This window comes from Poromitra crassiceps (genome assembly GCF_964638095.1).
Source record: "Poromitra crassiceps genome assembly, chromosome: 16".
Classification (NCBI taxonomy): domain Eukaryota; kingdom Metazoa; phylum Chordata; class Actinopteri; order Beryciformes; family Melamphaidae; genus Poromitra; species Poromitra crassiceps.
The window spans coordinates 14,704,957-14,729,972 of record NC_139645.1 but is presented as its reverse complement, the minus strand read 5'-3'; the positions used below and the strand labels follow the sequence as shown (position 1 = coordinate 14,729,972).

General features: G+C 42.9%; 2 protein-coding genes across 2 annotated transcripts; both read left to right on the top strand.

Annotated features, from left to right (window-relative positions):
• Positions 1-5,064: 5,064 nt before the first annotated feature.
• On the top strand, positions 5,065-10,718 carry LOC310791466 (E3 ubiquitin-protein ligase TRIM21-like; the record flags this gene model as incomplete). The annotated part of the gene is made up of 2 exons (XM_083653154.1): positions 5,065-6,675; positions 10,671-10,718. The coding sequence occupies 2 exons, from the start codon at positions 5,065-5,067 to the stop codon at positions 10,716-10,718; spliced, it is 1,659 nt and encodes a 552-aa protein (XP_083509280.1).
• A 289-nt stretch (positions 10,719-11,007) lies between these two features.
• LOC310791376 (E3 ubiquitin-protein ligase TRIM21-like) lies at positions 11,008-18,147 on the top strand. The gene is made up of 2 exons (XM_083653069.1): positions 11,008-11,144; positions 14,927-18,147. Exon 2 carries the CDS (start codon positions 14,936-14,938, stop codon positions 16,571-16,573), a length of 1,638 nt encoding a protein of 545 aa, XP_083509195.1. The 5' UTR covers positions 11,008-11,144; positions 14,927-14,935; the 3' UTR covers positions 16,574-18,147.
• The last annotated feature ends 6,869 nt before the right edge of the window (positions 18,148-25,016 follow it).

The following is a 25,016-nucleotide window of genomic DNA, read 5'->3' as shown; positions in this document are numbered from 1 at the left end:
TACTCCGCAGCCTGCCCACATCCTGTGGGCGCACACGCACGCACACACACACACACACACACACACACACACACACACACACACACACACACACACACACACACACACACACACACACACACACTCACACACACACACACACACACACACACACGCACACACACACCCCTTGCATTCATATGCTATCAGATGTATCGGAAAAACACATTTCCTTGTTGGAAATGTCACATGAATATCATTTAAATTCTGATGACGAAGCTGGAAAGTTGTGATGATGAAACCTTCAGTCAGACAGTGGTAAAGAAAACACCACAAACACATAGTCCTTTATTACGTGTGTGGACTTGGCCAAACTAAACTCATAACTAGCATTGGTTTCAATGAAGTTTGTTAAATTAGCATAGCTTGTTAAGCTGCTTTATATTTTCCAACAAAATAACATGCCAAATAAACACTGTTTCGCTGCCGACTTGGAAGTACCGGATGTCGGGTGATGTCACTTTGTTCACCTATTTAAATCCTTATATAAGAATGCGTGACGCGCGCGGGTGGTGTGAACGGCCTCGCCTGTTAACAAGGACGCCTAAATGAAACGTGTGGGTTCAGCGTAGGTTGAGCTTAGGTTGAGCGTTGCTTCGGCATATGGCGTGGACGCGGGCTAAGGTTACGCAACTAAAACAACCTGATTAAGGTTAGGAGGCAAATCGGGTCTCTCGTGACAAGGAAGTTGAAAGACGAGGACACTGCCAATCCACCAATCACACTCCTTCTCCCTTACGTGTCTGTGAGCAATATGAAACGGTCTTTACCAGGGGCGGTTCTAGGCCTTTTTTGGGTGGGCTTTAGCCCACCCAAAAATAGTCTCAGCCCGCCCAAAAAAAAAAAACTCCAAATCCATGGTGGTCATTAGTAGCAGTTTCTGTTAAAATGATCTTTATTTATTATTTATTTTTGCTTTAAAACTATTTTTTAATTTTCTGCTTAAAGTTCATGAAAAAAAGTGGCATTCTTGTTTTTTCCCACAATAATTTCATAATACCATTTGTAATGCCACCGTTGTAGTGCTGTTGTTCAAAATTAAAGTACATTTTCTCAGATTTATTGGTGTCTTTCTAGTCACACAATTTAATAGTCAGTGTTTCCCATACACTGATCTATTTGTGGTGGTACACCCTACATAGATTTTGACCCCCACAAATACTGCCACATATTAATTTCAACTAGTTGACTGCAAACTCCTGCTTTAGTGCTTACAGTATATTATTATCTTGTCGGAATATTATTCCAGCCAATAAGTTAGGAAGTTCCCTTTTGATTTAATTTTACTTTTGTTTTGCCTACAAAGCAAAATGTTACTTTACTTGAAACTCCCCTGAAGTGATTTTGGTATTATTTATGCAAGCATAATTCTACCATATAGTAACCTGTATGCAGAATATATATAGTATATATAGGGAAACAATTATTTTTTCATTGCTGTAAAACCACAGAACGGTAAAGAAGATATTGACGTGTGTAGTTCTTCATAGATCTAGTCTCTTCATTTTGATCTCAAAGTGCGCCAGTTTGATCCATTTTTACTTGAAACTGTACAAAATGTTCTACCGGGGGGGCATGCCCCCGGACCCCACTAGGGGTTCAGTGGTCCATGACCTTTGGGTGGGCTGAGCCCACCCAAAGCTCTGATGCTAAAACCGCCCCTGGTCTTTACGGTAAAGACTGCCAGAGGTCTGGCGTACGCACTGCACACAGGCGCTTACTCACACGACTGCAAGAGGTCGCATTCATTAACATCGGACGTTTTAACCACCTTGCAATTCGACTGACGTTATCCTTGTGAGGACGAGCCGTAGCAACAGATCCCAGAATCCCTTATGTTGTGATTTTGATCATGTGGGAAGACATCACAACCCACGATACTACCCGAGTTCAGCGTCACTTTTAAAATGTCGAGTCACTCACTATTGAATCTGACACGGCTTTATGAAAATACAGATTGCGGTTTACCCATACCTAGTAGGCCGACTCATCCACCCGTCCCGAGGTGAATCGTCGCAGCAATTAATTTCACGGCTCTACGTTTCCACCACATCGGCGGAGGATTAAAGAAGAAAGGGATGAATGAAAGGAAAGCAGCAGAGTAGTTTAGAGGACGGCGCGCCGCGGCAGCGCGCGTCTTAAGTTGTGACGAGCGAGGAGCACGATGTGACGGCGACCCGTCTCCGAGACACCAGAGAGCTTTAATCATCTCTGCTCGCTGCCAAACGCTTTCACACATCATCGCTCCTCACTCCAGATGAGATAAATCACTCCTTTTAATAAAGCCTTACTGGGAGTTTGTCGAGTCTCTGAAGGAAATTGTGATCTACAGTGCCTCCGAGTATGCTAATGTCGAATAGCCGAGTCCCTCGCTAATAATACCCAGGTACATTACCTTGTTGGTCACGGAAGGTCACACGGCGCCGCTGCTTGTCACCAGTCCCATCTGAAATGGAGCCCGGTGGAGTGGGGGGCAGGCAGGCCGGGGCCTCTGTCTGTGGCCTCAGACGCTCGCTGGTAAATGAATGGGCCCGATGTGCTGGAGCCAAAGGCGAGGCCGCGGGGCCGGCTGCTGCGACTGAGGCACTTTAAGTGGTGGTTGTAATGGATGAGAGCAGATCGCTCAAGATCAGGTTGCTTTGGAAATCCAAACCATTATCAGTTTCAGTTTCAAGTTTATTTTCTCATTTGCATAAAAATTGGAAAAAATTGAATTCTTGTTCACAAGCCACACCTCCAACGTGAAAACATAATCAGGAAACATAATCAGAGCCCAGTCGCCGGAATGAAATGTCGGCATTGTAGGCATCTTAGAATCCACTGGAATGTAAAATATGAACATTTCTGAGCGAGAATTATGTTGCGTATCACGTTTCTAGATAACGTTAATGAACTGTAACGTTAATATTCATATCTCGTAACTGTCTACAGTACGTCGCGGGCACCTAATGGCGTAGGGCAGTGGTTCCCAAAGTGGGGGTTGGGACCCCCAGGGGGGGGGGGGGGGGGTTGCGGGACACCACCGGGTGGGTCGCGAGATGATTTCCAGAATGTGTGAAATTGACCTAAAGAACATGTGAACTACAAAATGTGTGAGGCTTTGCTGCCTAAACCTAACCAAGTTGTTTTACTTGCCAAAACATAACCAAAGCTGCTTTATTTGCGTTTAACGTTGGAAAGGCAACAGGGTTTTCCAATTAAACAGCACATCATATCAGTGACTGATATGATGATATGATATGACTGATAATCAGTCATGATTATGATTATTAATTTCATAATTTCAGAGAGAGGAGGCAGTGTCTCTCTCCAGTGTGTTCCAGCTGTGGGAAGACAAACACACACACACACACACAGACAGACAGACAGACAGACTCCATGAATTCAGCCGAGGACAGTCTCTCTCTCTCCCTCTCTCTCTCTCCCTCCCTCCTCCCGGGGAAGGCGTTAGTCAGGACCTTGACGCTGATGATGGTGAAGAATAGGAGGAGTGAACTGCATGTCAATGCGTGGGCAGAGAGAATCAGTGAGCAGACGTGGAGCAGCAGATAGATGAGGCAAAGTAAACTCACGGCACTTTTCATTCCGTGCAAATTAATTAAGCTTCAGGGCCTCCGAGGGCCTCCGAGCTGTCGGCAGGGTTTAATTGGAAGAGCAGGAGCCACACGTTTCCTTGGCCCTTGACGTATTTGTACAATTCATTCCTTAATTCATTTAGAGAGGTTTTACACAGTTCCACACAATTCAAAGTGATGACTGCACTGCAGCGCAACGAGTCGGCTAATTAGTGTCAGTGTACGTCTTGTTTATCTTAAAATGAGTTCTGCTTGTCAACGCTGTTTCACTTCTGATAGAGAAAATTTATTATATTTTTCTCCAACAACTTCTTTCAGCAATTTTCTAACACAAGGGGCAGCATAAGACAAGAATATAGGCTATATAATAAACATATAAAAAGACAAGACGGAGTAGTGATGACCGGGAAACTTAGACGGGATTCAAACAAAATATTTGAAACAAGTTTCTTGGATTGGAAAGAAATGGTCTCCTTCCCTTGGCAGATATTTTTGTTTTAAGAAAGATAAGATTTTAAGAGACTAAAAATAGATAGAAAGGTCAATGGTATGATGAAATGACTTAATTTTCTTTTTACATCACTTTGTAATTAATTGCATGTGTGGAACCAGTGGAGCCCGGCCTATATGGTCACAGGTGCAAAATAACTAAGTACATTTATGACTAAGTACTGTACTAGTACAGTTTTGAGGTTCTGCCACTTTACTTGTTTACATTTTGGGAGATTTTCTATTTTTCCTCTGTTACATTTCAGAGGGAAATATTGTTTTTTCCTCCACTGTAATTATCTGATGGCTTGAGTTAGTTAACCTGACGCTGCCAGATGGTTTCTTACACGTTAACCCACAGACATTATCCTACCCTCATTAGTGTTTTGCTTGCACCTGTGTTTACTCTGCCTTTTCGACACAAAATGGCCTCCGTGAGAAGGGTCTATTACCAAGAGGAGGAGACATTGATAAAAGTCTGTGTCAAAGGGAACTTTGAATACATACACTAGGCTCTCTACACCCTAGGGGTTTAAATGTTGATTTTGATATGAGTGTCATGTTATAATGGAGTTTCTGTGAGATTCACCCTGACAACTTCGGTTTGATTAGCATCAGCAGAAACGATAATCAGCTTGAACTGCAACCTCAAAACGAGGAAAACAGGGCATGTGAAATGCCTGTATTTATGTCTTGTAAATAGATTATTTTACTCTATTACTCTATTTTACCTTCTGGACCATTCCGCCACCAGGTTTTGCATTTTTCCCCCCTTTACCCAAAATGAACCGAATCCTAATGGTGACATCATCACTGATGACATCACTCACTGATGACATCACAATTGCTTGAGTGACATCACTGATCATCAGTGATGTCATAATTCCTTCACTGCAGAGGTTATAAAAGGGGCGACTCGCCTATAGCTTCAGGCTTTTACTTTTGGTTTCAGTGTGTAGATATGTCTGCTGCCAACTATCTTCTATCTGAAGAGCAGTTTCTGTGCTCCATCTGTCTGGATGTGTTCACTGATCCAGTCTCCACACCATGTGGACACAACTTCTGCAACACCTGTATCAAACAGCACTGGGATGTTAGTGTCCAGTGCCAGTGCCCCATGTGCCAGAAGCTTTTCAACAGAAGACCTGAGCTGCATGTCAATACTTTAATATCTGAGATGGCTGCTCAGTTCAGAAAGTCAGCTCAGATGAAAGCCAGCAGCTGCCTGGACCAACCATGTGTCAAACAAGAAGTTCCCTGTGACGTCTGCACTGGGACCAAACTGAAGGCCCAGAAGTCCTGCCTGGTGTGTCTGGCCTCCTACTGTGAGACTCACCTGGAGCCTCATCAGACAATGAGGGGCCTGAAAAGACACCAGCTGATCGATCCTGTGGAGAACCTGGATGACAGGATGTGTAAGAAGCACGACAGACCACTGGAGCTGTTCTGCAAGACGGACCAGATGTGTGTTTGTCAGTTCTGCACTGAGTCAGACCACAGGTCACATTGCTTTGTCCCTCTGAAGGAAGGATATGAAGGAAAGAAGGCTGAGCTGGAGAAGACAGAGGGTGACATTCAGCAGATGATACAGGAGAGACGACAGAAGATTCAGGAGATCAAACACTCAGTAGAGCTCAGCAAGGAAGATGCAGACAGAGAGATAGCCGACAGTGTGTGGGTCTTCACTGCTCTGATGCAGTCTGTGGAGAGAGGCCAGGCTGAGCTCATTGAGACGATTGAAGAGAAGCAGCAAACAACAGTGAAACAGGCTGAAGGCTTCATCAAAGCGCTGGAACAGGAAATCTCTGAGCTCATTAAGACAACCGCTGAGGTGGAGCAGCTCTCACGCACTGAAGACCACCTCCACCTCCTCCAAAGCTTCCCATCCCTGAACACTCCTCCACACACCAAGGACTGGACAGAGGTCAGTGTCCATTGCTCTTCATATGGGACTGTGAGGAGAGCTGTGGCTCAGCTGGAGGAGACTCTCAGGAAAGAGATGGAGAAGCTGCTTGAGTTTGAGCTGAAGAGGGTCCAGCGGTATGAAGTGGATGTGACTCTCGATCCTGATACAGCACACGCCACGCTCATCCTGTCTGATGATGGGAAACAAGTGAAATATGGTGATGTAATGAAGAATCTCCCAAACAACCCAGAGAGATTTTCTTATTGTTCCCGTGTCTTAGGAAAGCAGAGCTTCTCTTCAGGAAGATTTTACTATGAGGTTCAGGTTAGAGGAAAGACTCGGTGGGGTTTAGGAGTGGCCAGAGGCTCAATCAACAGGAAGGGAACCCTCACAGCGAGGCCAGAGGATGGCTTCTGGACTGTATGGTTGTGGAATGGAAGGAAGGACAATGCTCCTGCCGGCTCTCCTGTCCTTTCTCTGAAGACGGAGCCTCAGAAGGTGGGGGTGTTTGTGGATTATGAGGAGGGTCTGGTCTCCTTTTATGACGTAGATGCTGGCACACTTATCTACTCCTATACTGGCTGCACCTTCACTGAGAAACTCTACCCAATCTTCTGTCCCAGTGATAATTCTGGTCAAAACTCTGCCCCTCTGATAATCTCTTCCGTCAATTCAAGATTCAAGATTCAAGATTTTTATTGTCACTCCGTAGTACAAGTATCACGTGTGAAATTCTTGTGCTGTAGACTCCGTTACAACATAGTGCAAAAAAATAAAAATAAAAAATAAAAACAAGAGGCAACAAGCAATAAAGCAGTAAGACATGCCACAGACAGTGGCACATATGTGCAAATGGCATGAACATACTTTAAACATAATTCAACAATTAAACATAACATTCTGTTAGGTGCAAATAGTATAATGCCTAACCCCCCCTGGGAGGGGGGGAGGAAAGGAGTGGGGGGAAGGTGAGTGGGGGAGGATAGGGTGGAGGGCACTGGGTTAGATAGGAGTGGGGGGTAGGGGGTTTGTGGGGGGGCACTGAGGGGTGGGTGAGGGAGGAGGGCACTGGGTTAGATAGGAGTGGAGGGTAGGGTGGACCAGATGTGTATTTGTCAGTTCTGCACTGAGTTTGTCAGTTCTGCACTGAGTCAGACCACAGGTCACATGACATTGTTCCTCTGAAAGAAGAATATCAAGGAAAGAAGGCTGAGCTGGAGAAGACAGAGGGTGAAATTCAGCAGAAGATCCAGGAGAGATGACTGAAGATACAGGAGATCAAACACTCAGTGGAGCTCAGCAAGGAAGATGCAGACAGAGAGATAGCAGACAGTGTGCGGGTCTTCACTGCTCTGATACAGTCTGTGCAGAGAGGCCAGGCTGAGCTCATTGAGAAGATTGAAGAGAAGCAGAAAACAACAGAGATACAGGCTGAAGGCTTCATCAAAAAGCTGGAACAGGAAATCTCTGAGCTGATGAAGAGCAGCGCTGAGCTGGAGCAGCTCTTGCGCGCTGAAGACCACCTTCACCTCCTCCAAAGCTTCCCATCCCTGAAAACCAATAGAAAAAGCGTGTATGGTTACATGACTGTTATCTTCCTGCATATACGAGGGATCAGGCGATCAGCTTGTTGGTAAACAAACGGCTTACTGGGGGTAACTTTATAATGGGACCCTATAGCCATCCTTAAGTGTCTCGCACTAGCAGGCTGTGCCGTTTACTAAATTCACTTCATTAAAAAAAATGACAGTTTGCACAACTTTAACACGAGTCACAACATATATATATTATACATCATACTCTTGAGTACCTCTGCTCTCCCTCAGAATGTCAAAATAAGCGATGTGATGTACAGTTTTTGAGATATTAACATTTGTTTAGCACAACGCATACTAGTTAACTGCTGCTGCGGTTTCCGCATTCCCGGGTACTTTTTTGTTGCTGTGATGTCACACTGATTCATATGTCCTATTCATAGTATTCGGATGATGTCACAAGCCTTTTTCCTACCAATATGGTGCTACAATACACACAGCTCATTGGCTGTAAGTGTCACTTAATTGTAATCACCTGTTAATTGATCACAATCACCTGTTGTTTTCCTACCAAAATGGCCGTGTGGTGATGTAACAGAATACTATCAATAGGCTACTTAAATAATTTCATGTTTGACTGATATCAAAGCTTGAAAAATGTATTTACTTTAAAGTCAAGCAACACAGAGAGAACAGAAATGAACTATTCTCATTAAAAAGACAAGTCATAAGATTTTAAATGATCTGTCTTGAGGTCCATTCAAAGCTGTTTGTGTGGTGTCATGTACCAATAGCACTCTCAATCCATCTCTACATGTCTCTGACCAAGAACAGACTGTTTTTGTCACCTGTCTTTAAGGCCAATTAATATTGACAATGCTCTGTGCTGATTGGCTGTTTTAAGAGTGAAATGTGTAGCCCAGCAGCTACAGGTAGGGAAAACTCTTATTAATATAATTAATTAATATAAACTATTATTGCTTACAAAAATGATAATGATGCCACAAAGTGATGGAAGTCCAAACGGCTCGTTTATAGGCTCACTTTTCTAATATGAAGCTTACCGTACGTTCAGGGAGACATATTTGTTTTTCATCCATTAATGAGGGCCCTGGCACTGGAACACCTAAATGGAATGGAGCCATTCATGGTATTGGTTACAGGTGCTTTACTTCCTGCTTTACCACCTCGAAACAGTTGCTGTGAAAAGGGTCTATTCACCTCCAGTCCATCACTTCCATGGTCCATGGTCCGAGATTTCCAGAAGCCCTCTGCTCAGTCCTCCACCACCACCAGGTCTAGACTCCACAGGGGGATATCCTTTTCTACTGTACTCTCGGCTTCACTACAGTACCACCTTCATAATTGCGATGATGGAGTCTAATTGCCAAAGACTTTCTATATTTCATAATCATTGTTCACATGTAAATAAATTATTGTTTTAAGGAATGAATCTCCTGATTGAAATGGATTGTGTGTGTGTGCATGTGTGTGTGTGCATGCATGTGTATGTGTGTGTGCATGCATGTGTGTGCGCATGCATGCGTGATCTCGACACACAGCACTGGTTGTGGTAACGCTGCACAACCATTAATGCTGCAGTGGTCATCCTGAAAGCCCAGCAGGTGTGCTCAGCAGGGCCGGCGCCAGGATGAAATGACTGAGGGGGCGGTTATAACTGGGGAGGGGGCTGATTTTTTTTTTTTTTCTCGATTTTATTTTATACGATATTTTTATATCGTAAAACATAGGTTATATACCCGCTATGCCTATTTCTGGACTTTTTAATGATAATAACCTCTGAAAAGCACAATAACAACACAAGAAAGACTACTATTCAAAATCAAATAAAACATTTATTTCACAGCAGCAGATTAAGGCATTAATAGAGCTGAGCTTTGCATAACGTGAAATGCGGGACCTGTCTGGAGCACTCTGAACATATATGTCTATATGAAAAGTCATAGAATAAACAATTGCTGCAAAAATCGACAAAAAACTAAACAAAATAATAGCCAGTCAGTGCCAGGTTCATTAAATTAAAGAAATAGTGATTAGATGCGTTGTCTCCATCTTTCTGCTCATGGCATGCTGTGTGCTTGGGTGCAGCTGATTTCTCTGTGTGTGTGTGTTTTAATCACATCATGATCACTACAACATGCAGTGAGGTTCAAATTTAATAAATAGCTACATCTCTGACACCTTGTGACAACCAAAGCACAGCAAATAGCGCTTCCCTGCCAATTCTGAAACAACAGAGCTATGTTTATAGGGGGTAGCTTACATCAAATTAAACTGATCAAATTTGATGAAGACTGCAGAAACAGCAGCCGAAACATGTCAGGTACAAACATTGCCTAACTGGCCTTTATAGATGAACTATTCTTAAAAAAAAATATATATATATATATATATATATATTATTTTTTAAGTGAGGGGGCAGAAAATTGAACTGAGGGTGCAAAGCCCCCTTTGGCCCCCTCGTGGCGCCAGGCCCGGTGCTCGGGCTCCCTTTTAGCTGCAACCTGCAGCTAATATGAGCAGAGGTGGAAAGCTACACTAAGTACATTTACTAAAGTTACTCAAGTACTTTACCTAATTAGAATAGAGATATTGTTTTTTCCTCCATTGCATTTATCCGATGGCTTGAGTTAGTTAACCTGACGCTGCCAGGTGGTTTCTTACACGTTAACCCACAGACATTATCCTACCCTCATTAGTGTTTTGCTTGCACCTGTGTTTACCCTGCCTTTTCGACACAAAATGGCCTCCGTGAGAAGGGTCTATTACCAAGAGGAGGAGACATTGATAAAAGTCTGTGTCAAAGGGAACTATTTTGAATACATACACTAGGCTCTCTACACCTTAGGGGTTTAAATGTTGATTTTGATATGAGTGTCATGTTATAATGGAGTTTCTGTGAGATTCACCTGTTGTAGAACCCATAGGGCCTTAACTGCACTGTATGACGGCCTCCCTGATGTTTGTGCAGTCTTTCTCCCTCAATGTAAATATGAATGTATTTGTTAAGTAATCTTTTTATTATCTGTTCTTTTACACTGTGCTTGAGCTTTCATAATCATGATGTCGACCTGTGTATACCCCCATGTATGTTTGCGCATCTAGAACTACACTAAGCTTCTGCTGGACTACATTTCCCAAGTTGCCATCTGAGCAAGAGGAACACAGCACAGGTGTAAACTGTTTCACTGATTGTACTGATTGCAATGCTCATCATGAATGGACTCTGCCCATTGTGCTGTAGCTTTGCCCTGATGAAGGTCTTGGAGACTGGATGCATGGATCCAAGTGTGCAGAACCTTTCTTTTGATTTTGATTACCGATGATATTGGAGCAAATAGGGCTAACCTTTAAAAATGCGAACTATCCCTTTAACTGCAGTAAGAGGCGGAGCAACAGTAGACTGGAGAGACAGGAGTGTTTCAACGTCACATTCCTGAAGTGAAACTAAGAGTAACTCAGACAGAGCAACAGCACTGCTGCAGTGGAGAAGTCTCTCTCTTTCTCTCGAAAGAAAAATAGACCTAAGTTCATCAGGCCTTTCTCAACAATACAGCAGAGTCTTAGACTTACACACAGGTGAGTACAGCAGATATTTACTGTCTAAACAGATAGGGCAGAGTCTTAGACTTACACACAGGTGAGTACAGCAGATATTTACTGTCTAAACAGATACAGCAGTCTTAGACATATGCAGGTGAATACAGCAGATATTTACTGTCTAAACAGATACAGTAGTCTTAGACATATGCAGGTGAGTACAGCAGATATTTACTGTCTAAACAGAGGGCACGCAGACAGTGTGGGATGTGTCCCTGTTCTCATATTGCACTCATACTTGTCAAACAACCCAATTGCCAGGATAAAATGTCGGCTTTGTATGTTTATAGAATCCATGGAAATGTTCTTATCTTACATTTCCTTGCACAAAAATGTTAAATATGGACATTTTGGGCCTCCAGCACAGACACCAGCCCTTCCTGGTTACTTCTCAGAGCAACTCTACCACGTAACTTCCTCCCTTGCCCCCGCCCAGAGCTGGAAAGTAACTCATTACAAGTACTCAAATTACTGTAATTGAGTAGATTTTTATTTTGCGTACTTTTGAGTAATTTATAACATCAGTCATTTTACTGAAGTAAATGTAGTTTGAAGTAATGCACTTTGTTACATTTTAAGTTAAGTTCTAAAGTTCTAAAGCAAACAGTTTGCACATTGCTTCTTTCATATGTGTTCACTCAGTCTCAGTCCCTCCCTTTTGGCATAGTTCATCAACTGAAGCGCGGATATTCCCTCTGTGTTCTACATTTTAAATAGCTTCAGGTACAGAGTAAAATAAATCCAAAGTTATCCAAGTTTTCTATGAACTGTGCACGAGAAACTGTCCAATCTCTTGGCCCTCACTATATAGCTGAACAGTCACATGACATCTCTTGCCCCGGAAGTGAGCTTCCCATTCATTTTCTCCATAGACATTAAAAAAAAACTAGTTTTAAGGCTGGAACCAAGCCAACACGTGACCTACTGAATCGTGAGTGACCATAAAACATTTCACTTGGAGCAAAAACAAAAAATACAGACAGGATTATATATAGATATATAGATATATAGATGTGTGTGTGTGTATATATATATATATATATATATATATATATATATATATATATATATATATCAGAGGAGGTTTTTCCAGTGAGGCATAGGAGGATGGTCCAGCTCTATTAGATTGGGGATTTTATATAAAAAGAAATATATATATATATATATATATATTTTTTTTTTTTCATTTTTCATTTTTCATTTTTTTTATAATAAAATATCAATCAAATGTGTTTTTTCTTATGCGCAGACGCTCATTTTTTCATTCATTATATTCTTATATGCTTAAAATGGTTCAACAACAGTGACCTGAACTGATGGAAAGGAGAGCTCCATGCAGAGAGTCACTCTGACCCTGGTCCCAGCCTTTAGTAGGCAGATAAAAAAACTTTCGCCCTGTGGGCGTTTATTTATTTGGTAATTTATCTAATGAAAAATATGATTGGTTGAAAAACATTTGCAATTCACAGAGAACACGTGAGAGTGATGTGTTTTCCAACCAATAAGATTGAGCTGGAAGTGAGCACGCCGTTACCCTGGTTAAACCAGGTGAAATCTAATTGGTTGTTGGTTGGATAGATTGCTGACATTGATTGACATTTGTATTGTCCACTGTCTGGTCTCTCAAGCTGAATCAAAGTAGGAAGTGAAATCCACTGCCTGATGACCTGACAGGAAGGATTCACGACTTTTACTGAGACAGTAGCAGCATATTATATTTACCCCTTATTTTTATTTACTTTTTTATCAATCAGTAAGTGTTCACAAGCCAGACAGTCGTTGTATTGGATTACACCCAAAACGAGTTTCGAGTTGCGGGAGCCTCAGCCTTGCGGTGCGCTGCGCGGTACTGGGCTTTTTGCAATGTCAGAAAACTGGAATATTTGCAACGTCTCGACTGCAGCGTTTCCACTACAGAGCATGGATATTCAAGTCAATTGATTTCAAGTTATCCGAGCCTTCTATTAAATTCGGCGTGGAAATGGTTCACCGAGCAGCGCTATTTTTGTCGTATTGAAGTTTCATCCTGTAATTTTTTATAATAAAACCCGCGAACCTTAAATTCACACATTTTTTAACTGAATTTGGCCTGTAAATCGATGGCTCACAGCGAGCTCAATTTTAAAGCTTGAGTGGTGATCTTTATATCATATGAAAGTAGAAGAAATAAGGAATCGATTGGGATGAAGCATGTCAATCTAGGATGTCGGGAAGGGGGGGTAAATAACGCTCCAAAGTTGATGAATTGGATAACTAAACGAGTAGTGCAGCACTGTGCACGGGAAGACACACTCTCGTTCCAGATGCAATTAAGTGTAATTTAACGCTATTTGACAACAGTTTCGGCCATAGACTTTGTCAAGTATCATACAAACAGTGCAAGACAGCCAAAGACAGGTTGGCCATGGCCATGGGTTATTGGTTGCCATGGCAACTCTCTTACTAAAAGGCAGCGCTGCCTCGAACTCCGTGTTGGGCTTTCCAGAAAGCTTCTCAGCAAGCGCCAGGATTGGCCAATGTCAACTTCAGTCTCCAGAACGATCCAATCAAATCACCCGCACGTCTATCTTCTTGCTAGAGGTCCCGCCTTACAGTAGTGTCAAAACAAAAAGCTACTCGCTTGCAGCCAGACGCATGATGGCGCAACTCTCTTAGGCTTTGGTTACCTCAAAAACAAAATGGCGGAGACAACTTTCAGATCCTTGTGAATCGATCTTCGCTTATAACTTTACTAATACTTCGCAGAAAATGATGTTTTGTACAAGAATAGATGCGGGCTAATGTCTTAACCCCTCTCTCGCGCGCCCTCACTCTTAACCCCGCATTTCTAAATAAGACGTAACGTTACTTGGTGTCGGCATACGGCTCTGGTGTCGGACTTTGCAAAAAGCTCTCAGCAAGCGCCAGGATTGGCCAATGTCGACTTCAGTCTCCAGAACGATCCAATCAAATCACCCGCACGTCTATCTTCTTGCTAGAGGTCCCACCTTACAGTAGTGTTTCAACTGACTCTCAGAATACCATGCCAGTCGGACTTATAGTATTATTATTATTATATTATTATACTAGGAAACCGTTTTATAAAAGCAAGCACTCGAGCAGCGTGTGTTGTGGAATATATCCCGCTGATAAGCTGTTATCCCACTCGGCCTGCGGCCTCGTGGGATAACAGCTTATCAGCGGGATATATTCACCACAACACACTTGCTCTCGTGATATATTAAATATCATGTCATATCATATCATCTTAAATATATCATGAATCTATGTGAATAAATAGATTTATATAAATAGTAATCACAGCCTAATGCATAGAGATAAATCCTGAAACCTTCTCGCAACAGTTCTAGCCTAAGCCAGTGGTTTTCAAAGTGGGGTCCCCAGCAAAAAGGGGGGATAATCTATTTTCACTATAATTCCATGCCATCCATAAGTAACACAATCTAAGATAGTGTAGAAGTGAGTAACTAGGCTAATTATAACCATAACAGCACAAATAATTGACAAAAATCTCGAAATAAATATACAGTATTTACTCTGAGAAATGAAATAATGAGAAAAGGAACAATTATTGATGGTTAAAACTGAATAATGACATCACAACAGTCTAATCCTAATGCTAATTTAAAATGAGATTTGGGCGTTTTGGGCAAAAGAGAAAAATATATAAAATATATCTATTATATATATATATATATAATAGATATTCAAAAATGGTATGTTACAGTGTTGTTATATCACACTTTTACTTTGTGTCTCAGTGTCTAGATATGTCTGCTGCCAGCAGTCTCCTCTCTGAAGATCAGTTTCTCTGCTCCATCTGTCTGGATGTGTTCACTGATCCAGTCACCATAGCATGTGGACACAACTTCTGCAAAAACTGCATCACACAGCACTGGGATGTTAGTGTCCAGTGCCAGTGTCCAATGTGTAAAGAGGTTTTCAACATAAGACCTCTGCTGCGGGTCAATACTTTCATATCTGAGATAGCTGCTCAGTTCAGAAAGTCGGCTCAGATGAAAGCCAGCAGCTGCCTGGACCAACCATGTGTCAAACAAGGAGAAGTTCCCTGTGACGTCTGCACTGGGGCCAAAATGAGGGCCCTGAAGTCCTGCCTGGTGTGTTTGTCCTCCTACTGTGAGACTCACCTGGAGCTTCATGAGACAATGACGGGCCTGAAAAGACACCACCTGATGGATCCTGTGGAGAACTTGGAAGCCAGGATGTGTAAGAAGCACGACAGACCCCTGGAGCTGTTCTGCAAGACGGACCAGATGTGTATTTGTCAGTTCTGCACTGAGTCAGACCACAGGTCACATCGCTTTGTCCCTCTGAAGGAAGGATATGAAGGAAAGAAGGCTGAGCTGGAGAAGACAGAGGGTGACATTCAGCAGATGATACAGGAGAGACGACTGAAGATTCAGGAGATCAAACAGTCAGTAGAGCTCGACAAGGAAGATGCAGACAGAGAGATAGCAGACGGTGTGCAGGTCTTCACTGCTCTGAGGCAGTCTGTGGAGAGAGGCCAGGCTGAGCTCATTGAGACGATTGAAGAGAAGCAGAAAACAACAGAGAAACAGGCTGAAAGCTTCATTGAAGAGCTGGAACAGGAAATCTCTGAGCTGGTGAAGAGAAGCGCTGAGGTGGAGCAGATCTCACACACTGAAGACCACCTCCACCTCCTCCAAAGCCTCCCTTCCCTGAACACTCCTCCACACACCAAGGACTGGACAGAGGTCAGTGTCCATCGCTCATCATATGGGGAGACTGTGAGGAGAGCTATGGCTCAGCTGGAGGAGACTCTCAAGAAAGAGATGGAGAAGCTGCTTGAGGCTGAGCTGAAGAGGGTCCAGCAGTCTGAAGTGGATGTGACTTTAGATCCTGATACAGCAAACGCCTGGCTCATCCTGTCTGATGATGGGAAACAAGTAAAAGTTGGTGATGTAAGGAATAATCTCCCAGACAACCCAGAGAGGTTTTCTTACTGTGTCCGTGTCTTAGGAAAGCAGAGTTTCTCTTCAGGAAGATTTTACTATGAGGTTCAGGTTAAAGGGAAGACTCAGTGGGGGTTAGGAGTGGTCAGAGGCTCGATCAACAGGAAGGGAGAAATCATGACAACTCCTGAGAATGGCTACTGGACTGTATGGAGGCAGGTAGATGAGTACTATGCTGCTGCTGACCCTCATGTCCACCTCTCTCTGAAGATGAAGCCTCAGAAGGTGGGGGTGTTTGTGGATTATGAGGAGGGTCTGGTCTCCTTTTATGACGTAGATGCTGCAGCTCTTATCTACTCCTTTACTGGCTGCAGCTTCAGTGAGAAGCTCTGCACAATCTTCTGTCCCGCCCTTAAGGGTGATGGTGAAAACTCTGCCCCTCTGATCATCTGTCAATCACACAGATTAGACTAATCATTAGTTCTTGTCAGAGAGGATTAATTAGCAATCAAGATAATAATTTTTCTTTTCTTTTTTTATTATAAAATAAAAACACTTTGACTTTTCTTAAGCGTATTAAAGGGATAGTTCGGTTTGTTTGAAGTGGGGTCCTATCAGCTAGTCAGATACACTAACTTAATTAGGTACAGTGTTCTTGAAGCTGGGCGCAGCGTCGAACGAGATCCGGCACCCAGAGCAGCAGCATCACCAGCTTTTTCTCTCTAAGTCCTGGGGGTCAACAACTAAACAAAAAAATGTAATTTAGCCGCCTAAAACAACGGCCACCTAAACAAATCGATATCCGTGTACATGCACGCTCTATTTTGACAATTTTCAGCGCTTTACTTTTCCGCAAAACAGCAGTTTCATTCGGCACTGCTTTTTCTCCCAACCGTACAACTACCGTATTCCTCCGCTAAAGCCTGCACAGAGCCGCGGTGCTGGATTACTCCGCAGATCAGCTGTTTGTGTTATTTCTCCCAGCTTGTTAGTGAAGACAACAAATAGAATACACGAACGAAAATATGAGTGCTTTTGATAGCGAGGATGATATGCCATTCACCTTGGTGACAAGAGGATACAATTATGAACCAGAGAGAATACAGAAGAGGAACCTTTGCAGAGAGTGAACAGGCAGAGAGATGCGCCTGCTGCCTAAATGCAGGGGTGCCCTGGCTGCAGACCTTTTTCACCATTCCCAGGATAAATTGTGGAAAACGTCCCAGACCAGAGAGGCCGGGTGACTTGTTGTCTCTAAAGTAAGTCAGTGTTTTATCTCTCTTCTAAGCCTTCCTGTTTTGTAAACCGCGGCTCTGTGCTCTGTGCTGGCTTTTAGCGGAGGAATACGGTAGTTGTACGGTTGGGAGAAAAAGCAGTGCCGAATGAAACTGCTGTTTTGCGGAAAAGTAAAGCGCTGAAAATTGTCAAAATAGAGCGTGCATGTACACGGATGTCGATTTGTTTAGGTGGGCGTTGTTTTAGGTGGCTAAATTACGTTTTAGTTGTTGACCCCCGTACTTGCAGAGAAAAGGCTGGTTTGGCTGCTGCGCTGAGTGCGCGGTCTCGTTCCACAATGCGCACTCACTCCTGAACACTGTACCTAATTAAGTTAGTGTATCTCACTAGCTGATAGGACCCCACTTCAAACAAACCGAACTGTCCCTTTAAGATTAATTTGTTTTTTCAATGGAGCTCTCTCCACTGAGAGAAGAATTAGACAAACTCCCTGTCGGTGGAAAAAATCCCAGTAACTACTAATGTATCTTGTCTTTTTCTTCTTGGCAAAATGATTTAGGTTAATCATGAAAAAATAAATAAACAATGGTTACACTTACATTCATATTAAACTCAACATTATGGTTAATATAATTCTGTATTTGACTTTATATCCTGTTTTTCTTTTACAGTATGTGTTGTATTACTACTCTTTGCGGCAAACAGAATAATCATAAAAACTTAATTGAATCTAACCATCAATTTCCCAGTTTCATAACATGTCCAGGGGATGAATTAGCAGTGTACATATACTGAGCATTTTAATTCTACACAATTACTGGGTATTTTATTGAAAAAGAAAGAATTCTGCAATATACTGTATGTTTCTCATGTTAAGAGTTTACTGAAATAAAGGAAATCCAATAGAAAAACCTTGTATCTATCTTGTAGCTATCTTCCTGCATATACGAGGGATCAGCCGATGTGTGTGTGTGTGTGTATATATACAGTATATATACAGTACCGTATACGGTATATATACTTGCTCTTATGTCACTGATGACCACTGCACATCGCGGCCTTGCCTGCTCTATGACATCACTGATGACATCATCACGGATGACATCACTGATATGACATCATCACTGATGACATCACAATGCCAATTGATCATGTGACATCACTTATGACATCATCAGTGATGTGGTATCAGTGGGACAAAAAATTGAAACAGAGAACAGAGAAACATTGCCCACATGCTCCCTTTTATAATGTGTGTGTGTGTGTGTGTGTGTGTGTGTAGTACATTACTGAGGAAGGCCATGTAAAAACGACACGTTTTATAGCTGCTTTACAAATCTATTTTTTTCTTCTTCTTTTTCAGTTAATGCCTACCCCACACTACAGGATAATTTGCAAGATTATGGCCTAGATTCCCCCCTCCCGATTTTCTCGGGGGTGCTCCCGATTTGAAGCGCGTCGGGCAGATAATCTTCCCAAATGAACCTGTAGTGTGTGGGGTTCAAAGATTCACAATCGGGAAGACTGCCTCTTCCCGATTGTGAATCGGGCATATCTAACATGTTAGATATTTACAACCCGACAGGCGATTGCATCTTGAGCAGAGAGCCAGTAGTAGCTGCGTTTCCATTACAGTTTTTCGCAAAATAATCTGGTCCGCGTCCGCTCGCAGCCCCGCACAGAAACAAAGAACGAGGAAATTGTCATCGAGGTGAAATACCCATGCGTCTTTGAACGGGACGGAAAACTAATGCTATACTGCAAAGCATGTAGCCTACAACAAGCGCTTAGGTCTCAGCTTCCCGCATCGGCGAGTGTCCGCAGGGAAAAGTGAGTCAAATCAGCAGACGCGCCCCTCCACAAGACACCTGTGCAGACGGTTTTCGCCTGGCCGTGCACAGTAGGCCTACACCCCGAATGGACGCGGCTGTCCACGCAAATATTAGTTAAACAAATCCTTTCAGTGTAAATGCATTATAAAAACAAAAAATAAAATTTGTTTAGAAAACGAAATGACACTACTACACCTGGTGCGCACACTGAATAGGCATTTTAAAAGTTAACGTCAGCCCTGCTTCCAAGGTGAATCTTCAGCATAATCTTCTAGTGTGTGGGGTTGCGTTTGAACAGACGCGATTGTGTGTGTGTCCCAAGATTGAAATGTTAAAAAATCGGCTCTCTCTGTCCTGTAGTGTGTGGGCTCTCAAGATTTTTATAATCTTCAAGGATTTGAAAATCCTGTAGTGTGGGGTAGGCATAAGTTGAAGTATTTCACAGTTTTGAGTTGTGTGCGATTCGTTTTGGGGGAAATATAAATCCATGAACAGTGACAACAAAACTGATAGGACAATTCTCTTTTCCCTTCCTCCATCCAGGAAGGTCAATGTCCAAAATTGACTGAGGCAACAAAACACTTACTGCAATCAGATTAACAACTGCAGTAAGAGGCAGAGCAACACTGGACTGGAGAGACAGGAGTGTTTCAACGTCACATTCCTGAAGTGAAAGTAAAAAGTAACTCAGAGCGACAGACAGACAGCACTGCTGCAGTCAGGAAGTCTCTCTTTTGAAAAATAAATAAATAATAAAGCTAAGGTCATCATGCCTTTCTCAACAATACAGCAGTTGTGGTGAGGAACTATAATAAGTTTAGAAAACCAATAAAACTAGAAGGTGAAAGTATTAGAAAAGGTTTATTTACAAAAACAAAGTCTCACAGCACTGTGGAACAGTCCCATCTCCTCTCTCTGGGGACTGACCATGGATGTATTAAAAGAACTGGATAGGGGACCTGCCACGCCCACCCATGCATTCGGACGGAGGTAGCTCATTGGCGCATGAAGCCATCATGGGGGCTTTTTCTTCCTGGTTTTACTTCCTGACTATGCAGCCCAAGGCGAAGTGCGCATGTGTGCCATGACGTGTTCCATGACGTCTCCCACCCCTCCCACCCATGGATTGTATTACAAGAAGAAAATACCCCCGTATACGGCTCTTAGTGGCTTCTGAAGAAAAAAATGCCCCATAAAAAATTTGTTGATAATTAAAAGAGTCGTTTTATACTTTGAGTGACACCCGGAAAAATTTCCCCTGGGTTTAACAGCTGCCGGAGTCCCCATGCAAGTGGATGGGAATTTTCCTTTCTGGGCTGCATGGCGTCACGTGACTTGCAATACAGAGCTTCGCCAGCATGTTCAAATGGCGTCAAAGCCCAGCGCTATTTCTGGGGGCTTGGGACTGACCCCCTCTTCCTGTTAGTCACTCCCTCTTATAGACTTCTTCTCAAGTCCCACAACAGTTAGAGTAACTTTATGCACTTAGCGCCCCCCCTACGTCTAGGAGGAAGTATTACAACAACCTCTAAATTCTCTCTACACAGTGGACTCTGGACGAACGCAGGAGAATCGACAGCAGATCATATTGACTGTTTCAACACTTCAACAGAGAGCACGCAGTGACACATTATTGAGCTGTATCCAGATGGGCCGGTAACGCGTCACAGGAGCCATGGCTCCAATCACCGGTTAAAGGAGAATTCAGTTTTTGTTTTTACATCCCAGACCTGATTTCCAGCTTATGATGCTTAAAGGAGGACTGACCCCCTAGATATGTATCAGAACAGTGATTTGAAAATACCTATGGAAAAAACCAAGAAATGTTCAAGTCAGGATTTTTTTCGGGAAATCGACGCCATTACAGTTTGCCCACCGCCTCGAAAATAATTTATTTGAGAGCTGCAATATTTTTTATAAATATCAACAACTAGCCAACGCTGGTGGCCTGTATGGAAACAGCGTTGCTGAAAATGGTTGAAAGTTATATCAATTTGGCCATTCAGTGGCGAACTAGAAATTTAATTATTTTTCTCCCATATGTGTGTGCGTGGCTTGTCTAAACTTACGTTAAAAGAGACTAGTGACACGACGCGAGGCTCGTTACCGCAGCACACAGCACGGACAAACGCCCCGCTCTCAGTTTATGTAATCACAATGCGAGATTTCTCCACGTCATTCCCTCGTCCAATTTGCCATAAATCGCGCCATCAAATCTGTTTTTAATTTTCGTTTCTCCCTTTTCCATGATTCTTTGCAAAAGTTTTCCTCTCAGCTGCGTTCTCTCGGCTGCATTCTCGGCTGCGTTCTCCCCGCCTCCCTCCTGCCAGACGCTGGCTGGTGAAACAGCCTCCTGCATGCATGGGGCGCTCTGTAACCTCACGGAGCAACAAACAAACACAGAGAAATAGCTGGTGTGCGATTTTTCTGCTCAATACAGTCTGAGATTGGGTACAGGATGGGAATCCTGCATCTGTTTGCGAAGGTGCGACTGGACAGGACGCTTTTCACAGACAGGGGCACAGCGTCAGTAGCTGAGTAGCCTGCTATAGTCGGAGCGAGGTGAGTGTCTCTCAGGGCACAGCTGCAGATCTCTCCTCATCCTCCTCCGCCCATTCAGTCTGTCCAAACTCAATACCGATATAATCTCAGTATGAGATGCATGGAAATATATTATATTAGCCGATGTGTTTAGAGCAGCGTTGTCACGTCGTAGTATAGCGTTATATTTTACATGTGCGCTAAACTGCGATGAGATTTGTTTGCGGAAATGTCAGACTGTTCCCATGCAAAACCCCCCGCCTCGGCCATGACTGAGAGGCTCAGTCTGCATGCTGCTGCTGCGCGCGCCCCCGCGGGTGCATGAGAGCAGACTCTCTCCCGTTTGACTGGCCGGGAGAAAGTGCTTCCAAGTCGGACTGATAATATAAACAACATAATTAGAGCTTATCCAGGTAAGATATTAATAATGTAATGACACATTCAGCGATAAACTGTCTACAATGAAGACATGTGTCAAATATGACAACGTGGTGTTCAGTATTTTAAGAGCACAGGGTTTTTGGTTGGGACTGATTTACAGCAACACAATGCCATGTCGTTCCTTTTATGATTATAGTGGCGTTTATTGATAGTATTGTGTTACATAGGAGTTGGTAGGAAAATAACAGGCGATTGTAATCAATTAACAGGTGATTAACAGGTCAAGTGACATCATGGGAATAGGCTTGGAGTTGTGAGGAGCCGAAAGGGTACAGGGGGAGTAGGGGAGTAACTATCTTGAAATCCCATAGTCTTTGGTTCATCGTGACGTCACGACGTGTCAAATATCCCATTCATTTGAGGGCAAAAAAAAGCAGTGTTCCACCCTTAGAGGGCGCTTATGCCAGGTATGCTGCTGAAAAATGATATAAATGGTAAAATGGCAACAGTTTGGTCACAAATGTGGAAATTTTGACCAGCATTCTTCACACATCACCCCCAAAGTCATATATATTGGTTAGAAGCTGAAAAAAAGTGTTTTGGAGGTAAGTTCTCCTTTAAGTCACCCTGACAACTTTGGTTTGATTAGCATCAGCAGAAACGATAATCAGCTTGAACTGCGACCTCAAAACGAGGAAAACAGGGCATGTGAAATACCTGTATTTATGTCTTTTAAATAGATCATTTTACTCTATTACTCTATTACCTTCTGGACCATTCCACCACCATGTTTTGCATTTTTCCCCCCTTACCCAAAATGATCCGAATCCTACTGGTGACATCATCACTGATGACATCACAATTGCTTGAGTGACATCACTGATGATATCATCAGTGATGTCATAATCCCTTCCCTGCAGAGGTTATAAAAGGGGCGACTCGCCTAGCTTCAGGCTTTTACTTTTGGTTTCAGTGTGTAGATATGTCTGCTCCCAACTATTTTCTATCTGAAGAGCAGTTTCTGTGCTCCATCTGTCTTCATGTGTTCACTGATCCAGTCTCCACACCATGTGGACACAACTTCTGCATCACCTGTATCAACCAGCACTGGGATATCAATGCCCCATGCCAGTGTCCCATGTGTAATGAGAGGTTTGACAGAAGACCTACGCTGTGGGTCAATACTTTCATCAAATCAATGTCGGAGAGGGCTGCTCAGTTCAGAAAGTCAGTCATTAGTAGGCCTAAGACAGAGGCTGAAATTCAACAGATGATCCAGGAGAGACAACTGAAGATTCAGGAGATCAAACACTCCATAGCGGTCAGCAAGGAAGATGCAGACAGAGAGATAGCAGACTTCACTGCTCTGATGCAGGATGGAGGAGACTCTCAGGAAAGAGATGAAGAAGCTGCTTGAGGCTGAGCTGAAGAGGGTCCAGCAGTATGCAGCGGATGTGGCTCTGGATCCTGAGACAGCACAAGCCCATCTCATCCTGTCTGATGATGGGAAACAAGTAAAAGTTGGTGATGTAATGAAGAATATCTCCCAGACAACCCAGAGAGGTTTTCTCAACGTATCTGTGTCTTAGGAAAGCAGAGCTTCTCCTCAGGAAGATTTTACTACGAGGTTCAGGTTAGAGGAAAGACTCGGTGGGGTTTAGGAGTGGCCAGAGGCTCGATCGACAGGAAGGGACAAACCTTCTGCTCTGTATGGTGGGATGGAAATGAGTACGAAGCTTTTGCTGACCCTCTTGTCCTCCTCTCTCTGAAGACGAAGCCTCAGAAGGTGGATTATGAGGAGGGTCTGGCCTCCTTTTATGATGTAGATGCTGCAGCTCTTATCTACTCCTTTACTGGATGCAGCTTCACTGAGGAACTCTACCCAATCTTCTGTCCTGCTCTTAATGGTGAAAACTCTGCCCCTGATCATCTCTCCTGTCAATCACACAGATTAGACTAATCATTAGTTCTTGTCAGAGAGGATTAATTAGCAATCAAGATACGACTTTTTCTTTTCTTTTCTTCTTTTCTTATAAAATAAAAACACTTTGACTTTTCTTAAGCGTATTAAGATGAATTTGTTTTTTCAATGGAGCTCTCCACTGAGAGAAGAATTAGACAAACTCCCTGTCAGTGGGGAAAAAGCGCAGTAACTACTAATGTATCTTGTCTTTTTCTTCCTGGAAAAATTATTGGTTTATCATGAAAAAATAATAATAATAAAAAAAAAACAATTTTAGTTGGTTACAGTTAAATTAAGTTAATATAATTCTGTATTTTACTATTATCCTGTTTTTACCATGTGCGGCAGCGCGCGTGGCCAAGAGAAGGCTGTTTGGTGTGAGTCAGTCAGTCAGTCAGTCATTCAGTCAGTCATAATGGGACGGAAAGGACGTTTATTTCAGTGTCGCTTTGCCAGATGCCTTCTCGGTCTTTGAATTGTGCTGCTTAATAGTGCACTCCACCCACTTGGGACGCTGGCTGAATTAGAACAAGCTCACCTAGACACACACACGCTGGTAAGTATGGTGGTATGTATGAACCCACCACCATACGTTCTGCTAATTTTTTGAGGTACTGGCACTTCAGTAGCTGTTAGAGAATGGAATTTCCACTGAGAATGTTATGGTAATAAATAAGTGTGCGTCTCAGTCTGACAGAGAGTTATCAGTTGTTATGGAACATGATGCACTGCCCAAGGTCTCAGCAAAAGAGAAGTCCTCAATGCCACTGGGGTGAATCTACATGTGTGAGATGTCATGTCATGTTAACTCAAAGCATAATTATGCATATGCAATTATTAGGCAACTATTAGCTTATTCATTAGGAAATGGCATGGAACTTATATTTTTCTCCAACAATAGCCTACCTCCACTGTTTCAGATCGAAATAGTGTACTTTTCCCCTCCACGTATCTGATGAGTTAC